Source organism: Corylus avellana, chromosome 1, assembly GCF_965113065.1.
Source record: "Corylus avellana chromosome 1, dhCorAvel1.hap1.2, whole genome shotgun sequence".
In the NCBI taxonomy this organism is placed as follows: domain Eukaryota; kingdom Viridiplantae; phylum Streptophyta; class Magnoliopsida; order Fagales; family Betulaceae; genus Corylus; species Corylus avellana.
In genome coordinates this window covers 46,158,730-46,180,150 of record NC_142490.1, presented here as the reverse complement: position 1 = coordinate 46,180,150, position 21,421 = coordinate 46,158,730, and the positions used below count along the sequence as shown (strand labels likewise).

The window sequence follows — 21,421 nt, the reverse complement described above, 5'->3', positions numbered from 1 at the left end:
TTTCACATAAGGGCAGCAGACGTTGCCAATAGTATTAAAAAAAAACACACACACACACACCTTCAAATTTTCAAACTAAAAACACCCATAAATAATTCCTTTATGGCCACTAATCACAGCATCAGCTACAATTAGGTTTGACTGCTACATCATATATAGTTAAGCTTTAGTGATTAGGATTGCCATGTGATAAATAATGAAGCAATCAAATGAAAAATATTTAATTTGAAATCAGTGATTAGAAAATAAAATACTTGTAGAATTCCTTAAAAAAAGTCTTAATCCAATGAAGAATAAGATATGGAGGATGTCTTTTGGACATGCTCTTCTTTGAAAGTGAATGCTGTCATTTTGTGTGGGGTTTGTATATTTAGGAAGTTTGGTGGAGAATTTTAGTAGCCCCTACTCCCCAAGTTTACCTAACTAATTGGGTGAACAAACACAAAAATATTGCTTAATTAATTTACAAACTGGAAAAAGCACACAAGATAATAATAATTAACCTTAGCCTTAAATTTATTTACCCATTAAAAAAAAAAAAGAACCTTAGCCTTAATTAGCTTCTCTGTAATAGTCAAACTTACGTGCTAAAGGCCAACTCTTGAAGATTTGATTTGGTGAGGTCAAATTAAGCAGCTCATTCAACAATTAATTTAAAATGTCTCTTCTTTAAGACTTGACTAATTAATTAATTAATTATTTTTTCTGTGGGTATGTGAGAGACTAATCATCGTTTAAAACATATAAATGTAACGTATACTTTTTTGTTTTTGTTTTGAAATATCTATATAAATATAAACCCATTAACAACAATTATATATTTTATAAAATTTAAATATATAAAGTATTATTTGAGGATAACTTCTATAAGCACCTATTCCTTTGTGCCCACCAATAGGAATTGACCACATAGGATTATTGTACCAAATCAAATAAGCACCAAAACACTAGATTATATAGGTTTTTCAAATTTTTTATTTTTTTTTTAAATTGTGTAGGGGGGCTGGAATGGCTTTGTCGCCACCCCCGCCCATTTAGGGTGGCTAGCGAGCCACCCCAGATGGGCTGGTGGTGGTCGTGCGACCACCTCTAGCAGATCTGGGGTGGCCGATGAGCCACCCCCATGGGTTAGGGTGGCCCGAACTGCCACCCTAGGCAGATCTAGCCACCCTAGATCTGGCCACCCTAGATGGTCGCTAGATCTGTCTAAGGTGGTTGAGCAGGCCACCCTAGATCTGTTGGAGGTGGCCGCGCGGCCACCCCAGCTCATGGTGGTGGTGCGCCGGCCATCCCAATTGAGCTGGGGTTGGCGGCGCGGCCACCTTCAGTCTCCTTGTACAATCTTAAAAAAAAAAAAAAAAAAAAAAAAAAAAAAAGAGTAAAATAAAAAAAAAAAACCGAAAAAACCTATATAATCTAGTTTTTTGGTGTTTATTTAATTTGGTGCAATAATCCTATGTACCCAATTCTTATCGATGGACGCAAAAGAACTGGTTTACACCAGCTCCTTATATATATATATATATATATATTCTCATCAACACCTTAACTTAAAAGAACAATCCAAACCATAAATCTTGTTGTGGAAAGAAGCTGTGTATGGCATATATGGTTGCCACGATGGGTTGACGATTTTAAAGGAGACTTGGTGCTCAAGCGCAGATTTGTTGCTATTATGCACCTTTATGATATAAACAAATTTGTTCCACTACAAATAGGATGCTCTCATGTTTTTCATAGTCAAAATTAGATTTTACAGATTTAATGGTGTTTATGTTGTTGATTGTAACTAGAATTTAATTAGATGTGTATACTGAAATCAATGACACAATAATGATGTGATCGGAACTCGTAACAAAGATAAACTAAAATTAATGGCTTGTAATAATAAGTATAAAATATTAAATGTCAAAGAAATAAAGAACATAGAATAAGAAAAATATGAAAAGTGATAAAGAAAATAAGAGAAAAAAAGAAATTAAAAAAAAAAGTGGGTAATGTTTTACATTGAAATCTTTCAAGATTGTAAAGATGTTATGTCACTTGATTTTTTAAACCCTCATAGCATGCTAAATGACTTCCTCTCATTTTATTTTTCTTAAAGCATTTTACATATTTTTTAATATATTTAATATAAAAAAGCTTTTTATAATTAGGGGTCCTTAGACAGAAGCCTAATTTGCCTTACCATTGAAGCGAGCGGTGAATATTGCAAAGCAAGCTTTGCGTAAAAAGATCAATGTGTAATGTATAACCCACAAACCATCGAAGTAGCATCGGCCGTGGCCAACGGGAGAGCTTCCGACGGTTAAGTCAGTATTTTTGTCTTAGGAAGAGAAAAATAGTTTAGAGAATTATTCTGAGAGAGAAGAACATACCATAATTAGTTTTCAAGAGAAATGTCTTATATTTTTGGCTTTCTTAAGGCTTTTTTGTGCTTATGTAATAGTGAGTCTTCAATTTAACTGGATCTTAGGCGTTAGGCCTTTTTTTGTTTTGGTGAGTAAACCCCATTAACTTTAGCTGGCCTGGGTTTGGTTTCTCTACTGTTGTGTTGAGTAGAGAAGAATCCCTCGATGAGATAGCCCATTTACCTCATCCATAGGTTTATTATCTTGAAGAATGTTTGAGATTTCCTTTGTTTTCTCGGCCAATCAAATACTCCTACCCGGCCCGGCCCATCACTGCAAAAATGGTTTTACTCACAAAAAAAAAAAAAAAAAAAAAATCATCACAATTAATTAGATCTTAATATTACACCAATAATGGAGGAAGATTCCAACAAATGACTTCAATCCCAGTTTACATCCTTGCGATCTGCTCAAAGAATAATTAAATAAGGACAGAAATTTCTTTTAAACCAGTCTGAAAAAAAATATTCTTTAGCCCATTTTTTTTTTTTTTAAAAAAAAAATTTCAGTCTCATTGAAAAAGAATCACAAGCATAACGCTCTTACTTCATAGAGGAAAAGGCTCTGAAAAATTATGTCGAAACTACGAGGTTACAAATTATAGATACTTACAGAAAAATCAAACATTTAAGACTTATCTATGACATCAATATCTGTTAACCTATGACCACTTTTCAGTTGTAACACCAGATTTGTTCCAAACAAACTTTATTCAATGCATAAGTAGCTCATCTTTTTTGCTCTGAAAACAGATCACATCCACAACCCAAAGGTCTGGACAATCTTTATTCAAACAAAAATATAGACAACAAAAAACAGAGAAAATCAAGCCCTAACAAAAAAATAACCATAAAAGCACATATTTGCTCCCGAAAAGAGGATAGCAGATCTAAAGAGAAAGCTATTATTCAAAACAAATAAAACAAGGCCAACAAAAAATGGGTTGAAAATATTTCTTGCAGACGGGTTTTGAGAAAATTTATATCCATTAAATAAACAAATCAGACAATAACAATCACATATCTCCCTACCAAATTACTATATATATATATATATATATATATATAACTAAAGTTTGACAGAAACAAACTCATAGCCGAGAAAAGGTTGGTCCAATTGGAAAGTGGGGGACAGGAATTGGAGGGGGCTTTCTCTTAGATTTGGCTTCATTCACAAGCACTTGAGCTTTGCTGCTGCTTCGTTTGGTGTGTGCCGAATGGTCTCCTTCACATGCAACCCTGGTGCTAGAATCAGATAAGCAGCTAAACAAGCTTGAGAAGAAGAAAGCCATGGAAATGTAGCAGCAACGTACAACTGGTGATTTACTTTACTTAGTTCTTGAACAATGAAGATACTCTTCCTTAGCTTCCCCTTATATATAGGCAGTAGACACCCAACATTTAGAAGAATCCCTCAAAAATTTGATATTTGCAGTTCCTGAAGTGTATAGGAGAGCTGAAACTCAGGTGATATTCGTTGAATCTGCCCTGCTCATAGTCATAGCGACAGGTGGTGTATGGAGGTGCCTTCCGGTTCCGGGTAAAGGAATTGAGGTTGCCGTGTTTGACTGCATATCGTGAATGCATGATTGGCTCCGCTTAGGGAGCGGTGTCGAAAATTCAAGATATTGGATCATTCCTGTAACATTTTTCTTATTCAATTAAAAAAAAAAAAAAAAATTACTACAGTTGTCCTAATGGCTTCGTTTGCCCCCAGTCAGGGCCGGTACTCTAGCTGGAACGGCACTGTTCCAGCTACAGTACCAACAGCAAAAATTGACTTTTTACTTAATTTTTTTTTAAAGCAAAATATTAAAAAAAAAAAAAAAAAGAAAAAAGAAAAAATGAGGAGAAAGATGGGGTGGTTCCAGCCACCCTTCGGCCACCCCATTTTGGCCAATGAGCCACCCCGATCGGTTCTTCGATTTTTTTTTTTTTTGTTTTTTTTAATAATATTTTTCATTTTCATTTTTTTTTTTTAAAAAAAAATAGTTGGAATTATCGGTTGGGAAGTGAATAAAAAAAGAGTTGTGTTTGAAATTTGGGATGATTTTTTTGACTTGAAGACTGCAATAATCAGCTAGTACTGTAGTTGGAACAGCGCCGTTCCAGCTACAGTATCGGCCCTGGCTGGGGGCAAACGAAGCCAATGGTTATCATGAACTTTTTTGAGACCCCACGACCTAACCTTTATTGACTGATAACCGACTTTTGGTGGTTAATAATTGAAATAAAAATACTGTTTTGACTTTGTGAATTTTGAATTTTATTTAGTAGATTTTCTTATTATTTTGTCCTGATGATTTGTTGTTGTCATTTTGTTCCGTGCTTCATGGATTTAATAAACAATTAATTGACTTAACTAATTTTTCAAGTGAATTTTGAATTTTATTTAGTAAATTTTCTTATTATTTTGTCATGATGATTTGTGGTTGTCATATTGCTCCATGTTTCATGGATTTAATTTTTTCTTTTCTTTTTCGTTTATAAAGTATATGCTTTATTAATTCTGTAGTTACAAAAAAAGTTGATAAATCTTAACATAAAAACTTGAAACTAACACTTAACCGACTTAAACGACCACTTATTAACTGATTAACCGAAAAAAGTCAAAACTATATTTTGTTGGTATGAAGCCAATTAATTAATCGATGTAACCACCTTTCACAGTTTGGTAAACAAAAATATTTCGACCGAATCGATACCTACCTCTACCGTGGTGGCCGTTAGAATTTGCTATCGGCAAAAGGCCACGAAAATTATAATAATATTTCTTTTATTTTAGGGGAATCACATTCAATTTTGTTTAAAAAAAAAAAAAAAACACTTGTGGAAATTTTATCAAACGAAAATTCATTTGTGGACCCTATATACTATTCTGTTTTCAAAGAGGAAAATATTTCTCAAGTTTTGCGCCAACTCCCAAGTTTTAACCCGACCATTTTGTTCAACGCAAGTAAAACGTTTTCCGTTCATATTGTTTTTGGAAAACACAATCATTGTGTCGTTTTAGGCTGGGGTATTTTCGCTGCTCATGTTGCTTATTATAACGACATTATTGTCTGTCGTTTGAGCTCTAAAGTAGCCCAAATTGCTCTTTCTTTTCTTGGATATGTGAACCTGAACAAAAAAAAAATTGGGAAAACTGCAGTTTACCTTCTTGAAGTTTCAGAAATTTTTTAATTTTAACCATAAAATTAAGAAATTGACAATCTACCATTCTGAAGTTTCAAAAATTGGCAATTTAAACCCTCCGTTTAATTTTTCCGTCTAAATTGACGGAAATCTATGAAATTATATCATTACCCTCAAGCTTTTTTAAAAAAAATTTCGTCCAATTTAACGAAAAAATTAAATGAAATGTTTAAATTGCTAATTTTTGAACTTTGGGATTAAAATTAAAAAATTTCTGAAACTTCAGGAGGGTAAACTGAATTTTCACAAAAAAAATTTTAAATGACACACAACTTGCACATGATTATTGACGGTCAATTTTAATCTCTTTGATTGACAGAATGAAACCTCTTATTATAAAATTAAAGTTTGATAAGATCAAATGTCAATAGTTTATAGAAAAAAGTACTAATACAAAGTAATTTATACACTGCCCCTAAAAAAACAGAGAAGAAAGAAAGAGTGATTCAGCTCATCAATTGCGGACTTCAAAAACTGGGTACAATGAAGAACATCAGATGAGAATCCTGACTTTAGGGGCAAAGCAGGTGTTCACTGCAGAACAGGGCTTCAGAAAATCCCGCGTGGATTTGGTCAGGGAAGACGCAGACATGGTTCCCTGTTATCAGTTGCATGATAGCATGGTCAGCCCACCCTACCCCAACACACACACAGGGTAGACGGTGACCACTCGGTTACTGTATCATCCTCAATCACATACCCCAAGGCCACTCGACCAATTGCTATGCCCCCACCAATCATTCCCTGTTTTTTTTCCACCCAACTCTCTCGCATGGGAGCCAGCCATTATTTTTATACAGCTGAGCTGATCATGCATTGTTTCAGTCCTCATTGCTGGGCCATTCATTCATATGTGAAACATGAAGAAAAATCCCCAGTCGGTAATTAAAAGTGAATTTTGAAATTATAATTTTAATAAAACGCTTAAAACTGTATTTTTAAAAATTACATTTTCAATCGCACGTTTTAAAATCACTATTTTTTAAGAGCAGTGTTACACAACAGCACTATTTCCGGAATTCATCCGAAAATAGCGTTGTTTCATTCATGGCACATTTGTAATTATGAAAAAACATTACCCATTTTTTAATATATATATTTCTCTAGTTCTTCTCTCATCTTTTCACTTTTCAAAATTAGTATTGAATATGCGAGGCCCATATGTAGGATCCACGTGACCTTACGAATTCAATGATAATTTTAAAAAGTGGAAGGATGAGAGAAGAATCAGGAGAGAAAATGAAACATTTACCTTTTTTTAAATGCTACTTTTGAAATTACAAACTCAAATGAATCCATATATGGTAGATTGAGATTGGATAGATATTGTACCTTGTGCAATAGGTTTAATTTAGGCAAGTCATTTAATAGGTTTAAAATGAATGGCCCAAATTCTACCTCATCATTTAAAATTTAAAGCTCTCTCTTGCTAAAGTTGCTACATTGTTTTCCTACCGCAATCAAACCCAATTATCCCTAGGGTGGCAGAACAACCCCAATAGTATGGTTAAAGGAGTGGTTCAGCCACTTTAACCGCTCACCCATTCTTTCTCTTTCTTATGTGATGTCCTATGAGTTGAGGGCAGAACTAAAAAAAGACATTTTGGAGGGCTAAAAAATTAATTTTAGACAGTATATTTCATAAAAACATTAAATTTAGATAGTGTTAAAAAAACTGCTATTGCTAGCATCAGCAAACATGGATCCCAAATGACGCAATATTATTCGGTTAGCATGCCATCTTGGTTTTTATGAAACCAAAGTCTTGTTTTTTTAAGCTGAGAGTTTGAAAGAAAAGGAAAATATAGACTACAAATTAACAAGGGACATGAAGAAGACAAAAGAAGCGAAGCTAAAGTACCTGAGGCTCCTGACATGGAAAGAAAGAAAGAAGGAAAGAAAGAAATATCCCACAGACCTCTGCTTAGAATTACCAAAAGTCGCGCCGATTGCGTGTACATTTCTCAATAAAGAGCCTCTTGAAAATGACAATACTACCCCCTCCCTCTCCTCGTTCCTTAACATTCTCCCCCTTCAATTCTCAGTCAAACAAACCAAACCAAACCTCACTCCCCCACTGAGCACAGCACAGCACACGCTTTTTGGTTTTGGTTTTGATTTTGGTTTTGCTCACAATGGCGAGGTCTTCCACCGCTACAACGACGTCGTTTCCGGCGATAAAGCCTGAGGACTACACGCACAGCCCCGTCCACTATGCCGTCGCAGTAGGGGATCACACCACACTGTCCCGACTCGTCTCGACCCTGCCCAAACTCGCTGATCCGGATCGGATCCACACCGAGTCTGACTCGCTCGCTCAGGAGCGACTCAGCGACCAGATCTCCTCCGTCCTTGACCGCCGCGACGTCCCCTTCCGGGAGACCCCGTTGCACCTCGCCGTGCGCCTCAACGACGCCGTCTCAGCCCGCGCTCTTGCCCTCGCCGGCGCCGACGTCTCCCTACAGAATTCTGCTGGGTGGAACCCACTCCAAGAGGCCCTCGTTCGCCGGACCTCCGACATTGCGCTCATCCTCCTCCGCCAGCACCACCGCTCCGCCTGGAGCAAGTGGCGCCGGAGACTGCCGCGTGTCATCGCCGTGCTCCGGCGGATGCGAGACTTCTACATGGAGATCTCCTTCCACTTCGAGAGCTCCGTCATTCCTTTCGTCGGGAAAATCGCTCCCTCTGACACGTACAAGATCTGGAAGCGTGACGGCAACCTCAGAGCCGACACGTCCCTGGCAGGCTTCGACGGCCTGAAAATCCAGCGAGCTGATCAGAGCTTTCTCTTCCTCGGAGACGGCGACCAGAGCCACGACATCCCCCCCGGCGCTCTCTTAGTCCTCAACCGCGACGACCGCAAGATCTTCGACGCCTTCGAGAACGCCGGAGCTCCCATGAGCGATTCCGACATCGCTGGATTTTGCTCTCAGACCAGCGTCTACCGGCCCGGCATGGATGTCACCAAAGCCGAACTCGTCGGAAGAACCAACTGGAGGCGCCAGGAGAAGACCGAGAGCGTCGGTGAGTGGAAGGCCAAGGTCTACGAGATTCACAACGTCGTCTTCAGCTTCCGCTCACGCAAAGTCGCCGGCGGAGACGCTGACGTGGCAGGAAGCGAGCAGGTCCTCCCTCTAGAGCTCGACGAAGACGATGACGGCTTTTTGGTGTGCGAGAATCCGAATTTCGGGTTATCTTCGGACCGGCGGAGGCACAGTAGCTTCGTTAGAGAGGAGAGAGAGTGGGTGGCACTGCCGAGGAAGAGCGTGGACGTGCCTCCGTCAGCGTCGGCGGCGCCGAGGCGCGCGGCGGTATCTGCGACGCAGACTAAGGAAAAAGAATACATACGGAGCTTACGGCCGTCGGTTTGGTTAACTGAACACTTTCCATTGAAGACGGAGGAGCTCTTGCCGTTACTTGACATTTTGGCGAACAAAGTGAAGGCGGTGAGGAGGATGAGAGAATTGCTCACCACCAAGTTTCCGCCGGGAACATTTCCTGTAAAGGTAAGGGCATTCTGGGGAAATGGAAATATCTGGGCCTACCCTGGGGTTTTTTCTCTTTGTGGGCCCTTTTTTCTCTATGTTTTCTTTTGTTTTCGGTTCTTTTGATGGCCAGCAAGCAACGGTCTCACTTGTGGAGAAGCCTTTGTGGGGACGTGGAACTTTTAGATTCAAGTTTGATTTTGATCCGACGGTGATGGAGTGCGGGACCCCAAGTATCATCCGAGGTTCTGTTACCTTCAACCCGGGTGGGACCGAGGGGCCAAGTTAAATAACCAAAACAAAAGAAAACAGTTTGACCATGATTTCGCCATGTCATCCGATGATGACGTGGCGGGATCATTGATAGGTTGTAAAGAACTGGGTGGGACCAGTGTCTAATTCCCACGCTGGGACCCTCCAAGTAGCGGTTAACGCACTTTTTGAGTCTAAGATGCTAGCGCTTGATTATGTTTGACTTTTCTTTGACCAAGGTGATTGATTGATTAATCCGACGGTGGGTGTTTGTTTGTTTGTGTTTTGTTTTGTGGGACAGGTGGCGATTCCGGTCGTTCCTACAGTTAGGGTGGTAATCACGTTCACAAAGTTCGTTGAGCTCCAACCAACCGAACAGTTCTACACTCCGTTCTCAAGCCCCAGACACTTACTTCACGGGGGACGAGGAGGTGAGGAAGAGTACAAATCAGAGGCCCGCCATTCATCGTTACCATCATCTTCATCGTCGTCGTCGTCGTCGACATTGTCGTCGATGTGGTTGAGGCGGAGCAATAGCCAGTCGGTGTCGGCGAGCAAGCAACAACAACAGCAGCAACGAGGTTCTGCTCCGGGGGAACAAGAGTCGGACCCATTCGCTATTCCGAGTGGGTATACGTGGACTAGCGTGGATGACAAGTCGCGTAAAATGAAGAAATCGAAGTCTACGAGGAAGTCCAAGTAGTAAAATTGTGTCCCAAAAAAGAGAGAAATTGTTGGAGGGGGAGGTGGGGTTGGTTGTTTGTTGAGTTGCGTGTGTTTGTAGATATACCATTTGATTTTTAACCGCTAGGCGTTAACGTTATGCTCTGTTTATAGAAAGATTCGGCAACACTTTTTGAACCAAGAAGGTGCACCACCGGTGGTTTTGCCAAAATTGTTGCTCCCAATTTTGTTCGCTTTTTAGCCTTTTTTTAAATTTTAATTTAATATATATATTTTTTCTTTTGGGATAATTAGGTTATGTGTTGTTTAAGCTATTATAGTTATTATAACTTTCCTACAAATTGACGCCACAGGAGGACCTCCAAGGTAGTAGTTGAGTAGGTAGCAGGGGATAAGGTTTAATTTCTTCTCCTCTTTTCTTCTTAGTGGTTACGGGTTCGAACTCGCTTGCAGTAAGAGTTCGCGAACCATATGCTATTAAGAAGGGGCTTTACTAACTTGCACTTTGGTAGGGCTGTGGTGACGAACTCGTCTTCCCAAACAGTAGTTATATATGGCTCAAACTGAACATTCCACCGTAAGACTCCGATGGTCATGCCCAATGGGAGAAATTACACTGGTTGCCTATTCTCGACTTTTTAATTAGAAAAAAAAAAAAGGAAAATTGATGCCACTGGTTATATTCACCTACTGGGTTGTATTAAAAATCGAGTAACCCAAAAAACAAAAAAAAGTTAATTTGGCCTTCCCTTTTGTTTTGGTCGTCATTGCCTAATTATTGTGTTTGTGTTGTTTCTGTAAAAGTTGTTCTTTTATTTATTTATTTTTTTGGGGATATGGAAAATGACAGGTATTCTTTGAACGATAATTTAATTTATTAAACTGAGATTTGTCTTTAGAGCATGCGATTCTCACATGCGAAAAATTACGTGTTTTAAGGATAGATATCAATTTAATAGACTAAATTGTAAGAATTTCTTCTAAATTTTGAGGAAAACTTTATTCTTGTTTGAATAATCGAAACTACTTTTCAGGGGTAAAGGGATATCGGCGAACATATTTAAAGTAGCATTTGTAGAATTTGCTGTTTGTTTGCTTTATCTTTTTCCTGTGTTGATTTTTGTTGTTGAAGGATCAAATCTCTCTGCCCTTTCATCATTTGAAGGAGAATGTTGGTTTTGAATAGAAAGAGGGGTTATATTTCCACTTTCTTGTGTTTAAATTTTGTAGTCAAGGACTGAATAGAATTCCGTACAATAGATCTCACAAACAATATCTATAGCATGGCATTACTAGCAAAAATAAATAAATAAATAAATAAATATATATATATATATATAGGCTTAGGAGGGGAAGATCAAATTTGGTCAAGGTGTAATTTATACTCTTAAGAATATAGGAATAAAACAAAGTTGTGGGTCATGCTAACTTTATATATATATATAGGCCTAAAAATTAGATTAAACCCCTATTAAATTTAGGTAGGTCCCTTGTTTATGTCTTGGCTCTCCTGAAAAATCCTAATTCCGTCCCTGTAAATAATGAAATATGAGGTGCACAAATATTCTTGAAAAAAAAATTCAAGGCTTCCCTTAATAGACAAGTAAAAAAAAAAAATTGGTAATTAACCAAGGTGAAAAGGGTGGTGGGATGAGGCAACTCAAGTTCAATTATTTAGGGTTGATGAGGATGAGGATGAGAAACATGTTGGGCCACTTTAATACATAGAAGATGGTATATGATTAGGATGAGAATTAAAGATTTAATAAACAAGGAAAGATATGGAACAAAGCTTGCTTCACTAGATGGAAACTAGGAGCTCTTGAGTTGGCATGTCCTTTTTTAAAGTGCACAATTGCCCCACCCACATGTGACCCTTTCTTTTTCTATGCTTAATATTGCTCTTTCAACGCTTCCCATTTCCCATTTACTTCAATTTTCTCAATCTCAAGGTATTCTCTCTCTCTCTCTCTCTCTCTCTCTCAAGCATCTCATTTGATTTTCTCTTTGAAAGGTTTAATCATTTGTGTTTTCTGGGATTAAGAGATTGTAAATGCATAAGAGTGTATATTGTTCAGATCCATTTTCTGTGATATGCTTTGATAGCTTTTCCTTTCTGCATGTCATTCAGATATGGATGCATGATCTGCTTTTTTCTTCATTTCCCTTGGAAAATTATAGCTCTGATTCCTCTTAAGCTTCTAGTTTTTACTTGTTGATGCTTTGTGGCTTTGGTTTTCATGCATTTTTCAGTTGGTTGATGATTTGGGGTTGAGAGATAAGGTTTGCCTACAAATATACACGACGATCGATATGGCTGCTGAAGCTCCAAGCTGGGCAGATCAATGGGGTGCTGGAGGGATTGGTGCCCTGGAAGAAGAAGACAACGCTAATGCCAAAAAGGATGGCACCGGTAACAAGAAAACCAACGCAAAAGCTGGATTCGGTAAAGCCAAAGCAACTGCAATGGTGGGAGCACAAAAGATTAAGAGCGGGGCATCTGCCGGCATCAAATGGGTCAAGAATCAGTGCCAGAAAAAAAGCTCTGCTAAATGAACACCCATATTGTTCAACTCCCGTTGTATTAAGAGAGAATAGAGGAAAGTTTGTACTGCTGTTAATTTGAATGAAACACATGGTTTTATGCAGCCATAGATATATATTTTTTTTTAGTGGAAAAAAGCACATCCATTTGTTTTCCTTTTCTCTTTGGAAATAGAATGGAGCATCCAGGAAACTGATCAAGACCTTTAACTGAATTGCTTCATTTGCAGCAGATTGGTTAAAAGTCTCAAGAAGAACAGGCCAATTTAACCAAAAAGATAGCCATGTACTACAGTATTAGCCAATTTTGACTAGTATTGTAACTCTCTCCTCTTTGAAAATGGTAAAAGGGGATAAAGAAAGAATTTTTAAATAAAATAGTGAAAATAAATAGATAAATTAGAAATCGAGGCATAGGTGCTTTAAAAAGTAAGTAAAATAGGAAAATGTAATTCCTTAACTAAAATTTAACTGAAATTTGCTGAGCCAAATGCAAATGATCTTCCTGTTAATTCTACATCTTAAATGTTAAAAACAAAACAAAACAAACAACTTTTCTGAACAATCACCAGCCAAATCATGTACAACCATTTTAAGTGAAAAATTGCATGATGAAAAGGCCCCATATCTCATTACACTAGGATAGCCCTTGGTTAGCATTTTAAGAGTTGGATGAGGCATTGGTTGCAAGGATTCACAGGTCCCAGCACTCTACCAAACGATTAATGCTATATTCAATCTCAAAGCAAGAATATAAGAAATACCAAGTGGCACTGTAGTATGCAACTTTCGATATCTCATAACAAAGAACACTTAAAAGGAAAGTGCATCAATAACTAACATCCTCCATGAAGGCAACTGGAAAATCAGTAAATAAATAGATTACTTAGATTCAAATTCCATGGTAAAGATACCATATAGGTTCAAACGGCTTCCGGCAAATTAATCCAAATTGAGACCAAATTTGGCTACAAGATAAGCAAGCAAGGCATTGACTTGAGAGAGACTGCTGAGAATTTACACCTTCCAAGTTTTATTTACACAAACTGGAATGAAGGGTCTTAGAGGGATCCAAAGGTGTTCTCTCCACTGTAAGTCATGTAAAGAAAACCATCTTCATCCTTGTTTTCCTCGTAAATTGCAGACATCAAGGCAGCTGTAACAACAAATGAAAGATTAAAAACACAATTACATATATTAATCCAAAAGTACTTAAATATAAAAGAGAGCCAGTCACCAGTGGGAGGTAGAGTGTTCTTCACGAAGACGAATATAGCCTTCTCAGCTCCAAGCTTAATCCTTTTCCGTACAACATAAACAAACTGCCCAACAGTCAAATCAGCTGGAACAAGGTATCTGCAGCAACAAAAAATAAGTGTGACATAACCAAATTTTGAATACCTCTACTGCATAAAATGAAGTTGACAAGGCCCTCCAATTTAAAGGAACATCTAATTCTTTCATATTAACATAAATGAAGAAACTTCAAGTTACTCTTCCAACTAGCAAACAAAGCTTGGATGCCAGAATGCCAAAAAGGTATCAAAATTCCATCATAAATGATAGTTAGGACCATGCTCTGATCACCCCTCCAATGACCTCACTCCAGGTATGTATAAATGCAAACACACACACACGGCCTTCCACATATCCATGAGTAGATTCATCATCCTCACAATTAACCTTACATAGCACTCTTCAGCAAATGCAAGATGACCATAGCAGATACACAACCCAAACTAAAAATTTCTCCAAGCATATTATTTCACAAAATAAACCTAGTTTATGATACCTCAAATCATACTCTTAATACTAACACCCCCTCTAGTTTCCAGGTATTCCATTGTTGCATTGCCACATACAATATGAATGGGTGCAAACGTAATTTGTCTTACCATGTCTCAGCCCTGCTGCCACTAATGCTATTTGCCAACTCCACTATCCGAACACCAGCACTATGAATTAGACTACCCTAGATCACCATTTCTGCCATATGGCCAATATGTAACACACATTATACCATGAAAATCGACTCACCATGTGCACTAGATTCACTACCATAACTCTAGGAGCCCATCACCACTCATATGAAGACAAGACCAAAATTAGAACCTTCTAAGTTTTGCACATTCATTTTCATACAAAAACACAACTTTCATTTAGATACCAAATGAACCACAAAGCATAAAGAAAGTTCAAGCACCTCTAATTGGCTTACATGTAATGCTGAATACACAATCAAAAGCAATAAGAGACTGCACTAATTGAATGCCAAAAACTATGGAATGAACTGGGAATTGCACAAGGATCATCAAAATTGGATTTAAATCATAATAAGAACAATATAGTAATGCATTTTAAAATACAAGAGAAGGGCAGATGCAACTAACTTCTTCTTATCAATATCAGGAATGTCACTTCTTTCAGCCTTCTCTACAATCACCTGCCACAGTATACTCATATTAGAACATTAAGCTCACAGAATGAAGGCATACAAAGAAAGAAATCATCATGATAGTGAGTGCTCACAGGTATTCTATCAGGATATTTCTCTCTGATGCGGGCTGCTTCTGCAAGCCTCCTTTCTGAGATGTGAAAGATCAAAAGCTTTAGAACAAAATAGTCCTATATATATTAAAAAAAAATGAAGCAGAAACCAAATTCAAATCAGAGAGGAACGACAGGAAAGTGATTCATTCATACCCATATTTGGCATTAGGATGTCCAAGCTAGACCAAACAAGGTGCTAGCCAGGTTTCCCAGGCTGTCTCCAACTGTGCCTAAGTCTAAATCAATAAACTTATAAATTGGTAGAAGAGACCTCTTTTCCACTGTTTGCTTGTTTACCACTCATTTTATTGGGTTACTAGTTACTACAAAAGCAAACTGGGAGTATACGAGCTATGTAAAATGGCAAAGGGTTAAAGGGTTAATAATCCATGTCATGAAGAAAATGTTGCCACAAACAACCAGAAGGACTCACCATTTAGAGGTTTTGCTTCAACTATGTTCCCATCTTCAAACAGAAGACCCACCAATCAAAACCCACCATTTAAGTTCCATTAAATGAATCAATTTTATTAAATTCGCCCAAAATCCTAAAAATTCTAACACAGAAGCAACCCAAAGAAGCACAACTTTTAATCAATAAACACCACCCAAACAATAACCCACCTTTTCAACTCAATCCGAAAAAAGAGGTCATAACCAAAAAACCATTGTTGAATCACAAAGCCTTTTCCATCAATTTCTCACATATTTTCATAACTTTAAGCAATCACTCACCAAACCCCAACAGAATCACGCGTATCACCAAAAATCTTACCTTTTTATAGAAGCAAAGAAGAAACAACTAAATCATTAAGCCCTTTTCACCAAGATTTTACATATTTTCAAAACTTCAAACAATCATTCACAAAACCCACCACAGAAACTACATGGGTATCACCAAAAACCCAAACTTCTTATAAAAACAGAGAAAAACAAAGGAAAAGAAAACGAACCCAATGGATGTTCGAGCTTGAACGAGGTTTTGGCCATGGCGAGACCCGCACTACGATTACTCCCTGAGAAAACCAAACACCGAAACATCACAAACCCCACAATAATTCCCTCTCACACACATACCCAAAAACGCAAATAAAATGTAAAAAAAAAAAAAAACATTTATAAAAAGCTCCAGACTTTAACATACCGAACACGAAAAGAGACTGAATTTGCACACTAATTGAATGGTTGAGTGATTGATTAAAAGACGGGAAATGGAACAAAGGGTCTCAATCAAAAAGAAATGTTATTTAAAGGCTTGTAAGGGTTTTCAATTTGGAGAAGAAACTTGATAGGGTTTCCTTTCTGATTCCTACACGGAACATATGCTTGTAGTTTTCTAAATATGGGATTCTATTGCCTGGATCAAAGCAAGATCAGTTGTGATCTTCACTCTTTACAAAACGGTGTCGTTCAAGTGCTTGGAGGACCCTCCAGAGTTGCAGTGGGTTGGGTTTTGTTCAGTTCGGCCTATGCCTACAAATTTGTGCCCAGCATCCATATCAATCAGCCTTAGTGATCCACTTTTTCTTTTGGCTTATTCAATAATGTTATCCTATATATATATATATTTTTTTAAAAAAAAGTACCGCTCGAACATGATTTTAAATGAATCGAAGAATATCTAGTTAGTTATACTTGATAGACATTTTTTTCTTTTTCTATTTTGAGGGGACAAAAATACCTCTTAACTATAAATAAACTGGAGAGGATCATAATTCGTTTGAATTTGGGTTATGTTAAGGCATGATTATAAGATTATATAGGTCCATCATACCGATTAATTTAATTAAACTGAACCCTCAATTTTTTTTTTTTTTTGACATGTCCGCATAAGAGGGGGGAGGGGGATTCGAACTGGTGACCTCCACTTCATTAACTGAACCCTCAATTCCCCTTCAATCTTAATTCGTTAATTTTGTGCTAAGTTCACATGTCACATAAAAAATTGTTAACCTTAAATATTGGATTTAAGTCGTGTTGAGATATGAGTATAAAATAATATGGGTTAATTAACTATAATTTGACACATTTAATTAAATGGGTCAAAACCATTAATTTTAACCTGTTAAATCCGTGTCAAGTTCACAGGTCGTGTCAAAAATTGCCGACCCTAATAAAAAGTGAGATTTGGAGTTCGAGTCTAAATACTATAGTGCTAGTAGAAAGATTACACTTTTTACTATATATTTTTTACAAATGTAGTATTTCATGTGACACTTATAATGTCAATCATTAAACAATTAAATTTATATGTCAAATTTTGTTGTTTAATTTTTTTTTTTACCCATGACACTTATATAAACTGTAACGTGAGTCTAAAAAAGGGTTGTGGTAAAATTTTTAATACAACAAATATTTTATATACTAATACTAGCTAATAGGTGATAAGGGAGAAAGAAAAAGGAATTTTCGTTTGAAGGTAATTTTATATAATAGCCAGGATTAATGAAATTTGGATATTTATAACCTAATAGTGTTTTTAATCATACATAACCTTTAGCTTTTCTTTTTTTTTTCTTTTTTTTTTTTTTTAAAAAGAAAAAAGAAAAAGTACACATATGTTATGAGATTTGAATTCTATAGTAGAGAGACTGTTTGCAAGCATGAATCTTATGAAGCTCTATCTTGAAGTATTTGAAGTTATCTCGTCTTTATCTTATCTTAGAGTACTAGAGTAGTTTAATAATTATTAGAGCAATAGTAGTTTAATTACTTACGGAAACTTAGCTAATTTCAATTGTTATCCATTAGTTAGCAGTTTGGTTTATATCTTTATCTTTCCATTGTATCATTATTAAAGGACGTTCAATCAATAAAGAATGAAGCAGAATTAATTCACATCCTTAAGTTTAAAAAAGGGTTTTATGTTTCCTTAAAATCTAAAAGGTCTATATTCCCTTAGAACCTAAATTCTATTTACATACCCTCTCAAATTAACACATAAATATTGTTAATAACTTAATGTCCTCTTAAACTATCAATTGTGCCAATTTTTCTCATAAAGTACGTACCAATAAAATATCAATGTCGATCCCTTTCAAGGCTGTGAGCTAATTGGGGTAACCATAAAACCCATAATGCTAGATGTAACATTACTGATTACATGATAACATTTTTTGAAATAAAAAACGAAAAACACTGGAGATTGATAAAGATCCCTAAGTTGATGCAAGTTCTGAAGTTTGACACGAGAGGCAGGAATGGATAGCTAGGCCAACAAGTACCTTCGCTTGTCTTGTTCAACAGTTCTACTTCTCTTGTCCCTTTAATGTGCCTAAAGATTCCTAGTTCCTTCATATCGCCTTCAAATTTAATCCATGGAAACAGCATCGAAGATCCCTCTCTCTCTCTCTCTCTCTCTCTGTGTGTACACTACTTCCACGAAACTGCTACAACCAGGACCACATGCAGGCCACTGGCCCACTGTTGACACCAAGACCTCTCTCTCTCTCTCTCTCTCTCTCTCTCTCTCTCATTTATTAGGGTTCTCTGCATTGACTGTGCATGCCCTCTAGATCCAATTAACCAAACGACAGAAGCAGAAGATGGGTCAGTGTTCTTCTGCTCCATGAACACAAGGATGGATGCCATTGCAAGGAGAAGAGAAAAGATGCATGTCTGCCCATGCCCCTGGCTATGTCTTAATTCTCAGTTAACGTTGTTGCCTGGTAACTATATATATATATAAAACCATTTTGTAGCCTTCTTTTTAACTCAAATTAACATGCTTTCAATCTGCCTTTTTTAACTTTGTTCTTTCTCATCAAATCTTGAGATGGGTGTTTATGTCTCCCAATTAAGATAGGCTTAATTAAGAGCCATTGCCTTGTACATCAAAGAAGCTAGCTAGGGTTTGGCATCAATGATATATATATATATATATATATATATATATATATATATATATATATATATATAATAAGTTTAAAAGATGGTTGAATAGGTTGCAGGGGTTTGCACGTGGAAAGAGTCGTTAAAAGTGATCAGGATGTTCTTTTTGTGTAGAACAAGATGGGACACACATGCATTAATTCACGTGGTCGTGGGGGTGGTAGCTAGCTAGCTAGATACATGTTTCGTTTGGTAGGACTTGGGAAATAGTATTAGGGTTTGCCAATTCCCCCTTGTACTTGCCTCTGTCTTTCCAAGGCTTCAAAACCAGTAATTTTCAGATTCTTTCACTGACCTTATAAGTATTTTTCTCATCTCATTTTTACATATATAATCTGATGATGCATCATCAGCAGAGGCATAGTTGTAAATATTGATGAGCTTATTTCAAATTCTTCTCCTCTGTCTCACATACACAAACACACATTTATTTCACTTGGATTTGATCAATCTCTGGACATGCACACTACCCTTTTATTAGGGGAACATACTTCAACCAATACCATTAGTTACACATGGATTCTGACAATAACCAGCAACGAATAATGTATACAATCTGAGTGTCGTCATAGCTGATCAGGCCACTTTGGTGTCCCACGATTCAAATTTTTTTGGGACCCCTGGAGGTTCCAACTTAATTACTTTGTGGCTCTTAATTTCTCTTCCCCTTTCTGGCTGTCACTCCTGCTGATAAATTTTCAACTTGGTCGAAACAATTAAGCGTGTGAGTACTAGACATGAAGACAGCCTTGGTACAAGTTTGAATATTACTTTTTCAGCTTTGTCCACTCATCGGTACTTTTGGCCCCCCATGTCTCTTGCGCTACAACTATTTGTTAAACTAATGATTAAATGATTAAATTTACCTCTTCCTATAAGCTTAAGCTCTTAGGATAACAACATGGTATTAGACTATCAGAGCCAAATGTTACGGGATCAAACCTTGATTCCGTCAATTTACCCCACTTAAGTTAAATATTCCACGTGTCTTTTGAGATAACTTGTGATTTAACAATATTAATATATATAATTGTGGTACTTAGATATGATTATGAGCTATAAACGCAAAAACTTTGAAGGTCATGAACTTAACAATTTAAGAAGCAGGTGGATTTCTTAGATTATATTGTCATCTATGTCAGATTCTAGCACAGATATTGTAAATATTAGTTATATGTTATGTCTATGAAATAGCACAATTTGCTATGTTTTAGCTTTAATAGGTGTCAAAGTATATTTTTAGACGGTCGGATTGGCAACGAGTCACTTGCTAAAAACAAGGAAAAAAGTTACCAAAAACCACCGGTCCCGAGGGATCGGAAGAGCCTTGATCCATTATTTAAGTAAATAAATAGTTCTTTTAAAGAAAATTGAATAGAGAGAGCGGGAGAGAAGAGAATATGTGCGTAGCTAATTAAATATATATGTGTGCCTCTTTTTATAGAAGGCTCTATAAGTTAGGAGAGCCTCTTAAGCTGGCTTATATCTCTTTAATTATTTTTCATGTAACTATTTATGGGATGATTACCAGCAGGGAAACTGACGTTATATTGACGCGAAGTGCATGTCCATCTAAATATTTACTGCAAAGAAAATAAACAAATATAAGTTTTAAGATGAGGTTGAGAAGAGTTCAAAACTTTGTAATTGCGTGGCGTTAATTATGGACAAAAGTTTCTGGTGGCATAGTCAGAACTTTACTTACCCACAAAAGGAAAAAAGGAAAAAGAAAAAGAAGACCAAGTTGATGGGGCTTCTACATTATTTGGCTGTTAAAAGAGGTAGAGACAAAATGAAAATAGCGAAGTTGTGCCTTTGCATGGGTCTCTAAGGGCATTATTTACAGAGTCTGTGAGAAGGGGGAATTAGAAACTTGGTAAATTGTGTTTGAAAACCAACTTTAATGGCCTCCGATTCAAAAGTTTGTTTGGTGGAATATCAGATAAGGCACCTAAAAATTAACTTCACCAACCATGGGGAGACTACTTTTTGTTATACTTTTTTGAATTTCAAATTGTTGTGACATAATACCAACATGCATACCCTCTTCAACATTCATGATATACAAATTGAAAGATGAATGTTTTTCCTCTCCCAGCTTTTCCCCTCTCTCTAAGACTTTGAATTTAATATACCCACCACCTTTTTTGTTGTGGGGTTGTTGGCAAATTCAATGCCATGCCTCTCTCTCTCTCTCTCTCTTCTCTCACTCTCATTAAGATCATGAGATTCCCACAAGACATCCCATTTACTCCAAAGAAACATATCCCACCTCCTTCGCCTCTCTTGTTCTTCTTCTGTTCCCGTGAGGCTAGTCACATGAAGCTCTATTTCTTTTTCTTTTTTTATTGATGAATAACAAATTAAGAGCATGAGATGTTGGTACGGTTCAATCTGAAAGCAGAAATCT

At 36.9% G+C, this 21,421-nt stretch overlaps 2 protein-coding genes across 2 annotated transcripts; one reads left to right on the top strand and one right to left on the bottom strand.

The window, feature by feature from the left end:
* Nucleotides 1–7,447: 7,447 nt before the first annotated feature.
* LOC132172424 (uncharacterized) lies at nucleotides 7,448–10,296 on the top strand. Its single transcript, XM_059583923.2, has 2 exons — nucleotides 7,448–9,111; nucleotides 9,644–10,296. Exons 1-2 carry the CDS (start codon nucleotides 7,741–7,743, stop codon nucleotides 10,043–10,045), a joined length of 1,773 nt encoding a protein of 590 aa, XP_059439906.2. The 5' UTR covers nucleotides 7,448–7,740; the 3' UTR covers nucleotides 10,046–10,296.
* Nucleotides 10,297–13,419: 3,123 nt separating this feature from the next.
* On the bottom strand, nucleotides 13,420–16,614 carry LOC132172002 (autophagy-related protein 8C-like). The gene is made up of 6 exons (XM_059583421.2): nucleotides 16,265–16,614; nucleotides 16,074–16,136; nucleotides 15,100–15,155; nucleotides 14,961–15,013; nucleotides 13,808–13,926; nucleotides 13,420–13,726 (listed from the first exon to the last, which is right to left on the bottom strand). Exons 2-6 carry the CDS (start codon nucleotides 16,108–16,110, stop codon nucleotides 13,632–13,634), a joined length of 360 nt encoding a protein of 119 aa, XP_059439404.1. The 5' UTR covers nucleotides 16,111–16,136; nucleotides 16,265–16,614; the 3' UTR covers nucleotides 13,420–13,631.
* Between the last annotated feature and the right edge of the window lie 4,807 nt (nucleotides 16,615–21,421).

Coding starts and splice junctions, on each gene's coding strand:
- LOC132172002 (XM_059583421.2), bottom strand. CDS start 16,110: ATGGCCAAAACCTCGTTCAAGCTCGAACATCCATTGG. Junction 15,014..15,099: donor AATATCCTGATAGAATACCT/GTGAGCACTCAC, acceptor ATACTGTGGCAG/GTGATTGTAGAGAAGGCTGA. Junction 13,727..13,807: donor GAACACTCTACCTCCCACTG/GTGACTGGCTCT, acceptor TTGTTGTTACAG/CTGCCTTGATGTCTGCAATT.
- LOC132172424 (XM_059583923.2), top strand. CDS start 7,741: ATGGCGAGGTCTTCCACCGCTACAACGACGTCGTTTCCGGCGATAAAG. Junction 9,112..9,643: donor CGGGAACATTTCCTGTAAAG/GTAAGGGCATTC, acceptor TTTGTGGGACAG/GTGGCGATTCCGGTCGTTCC.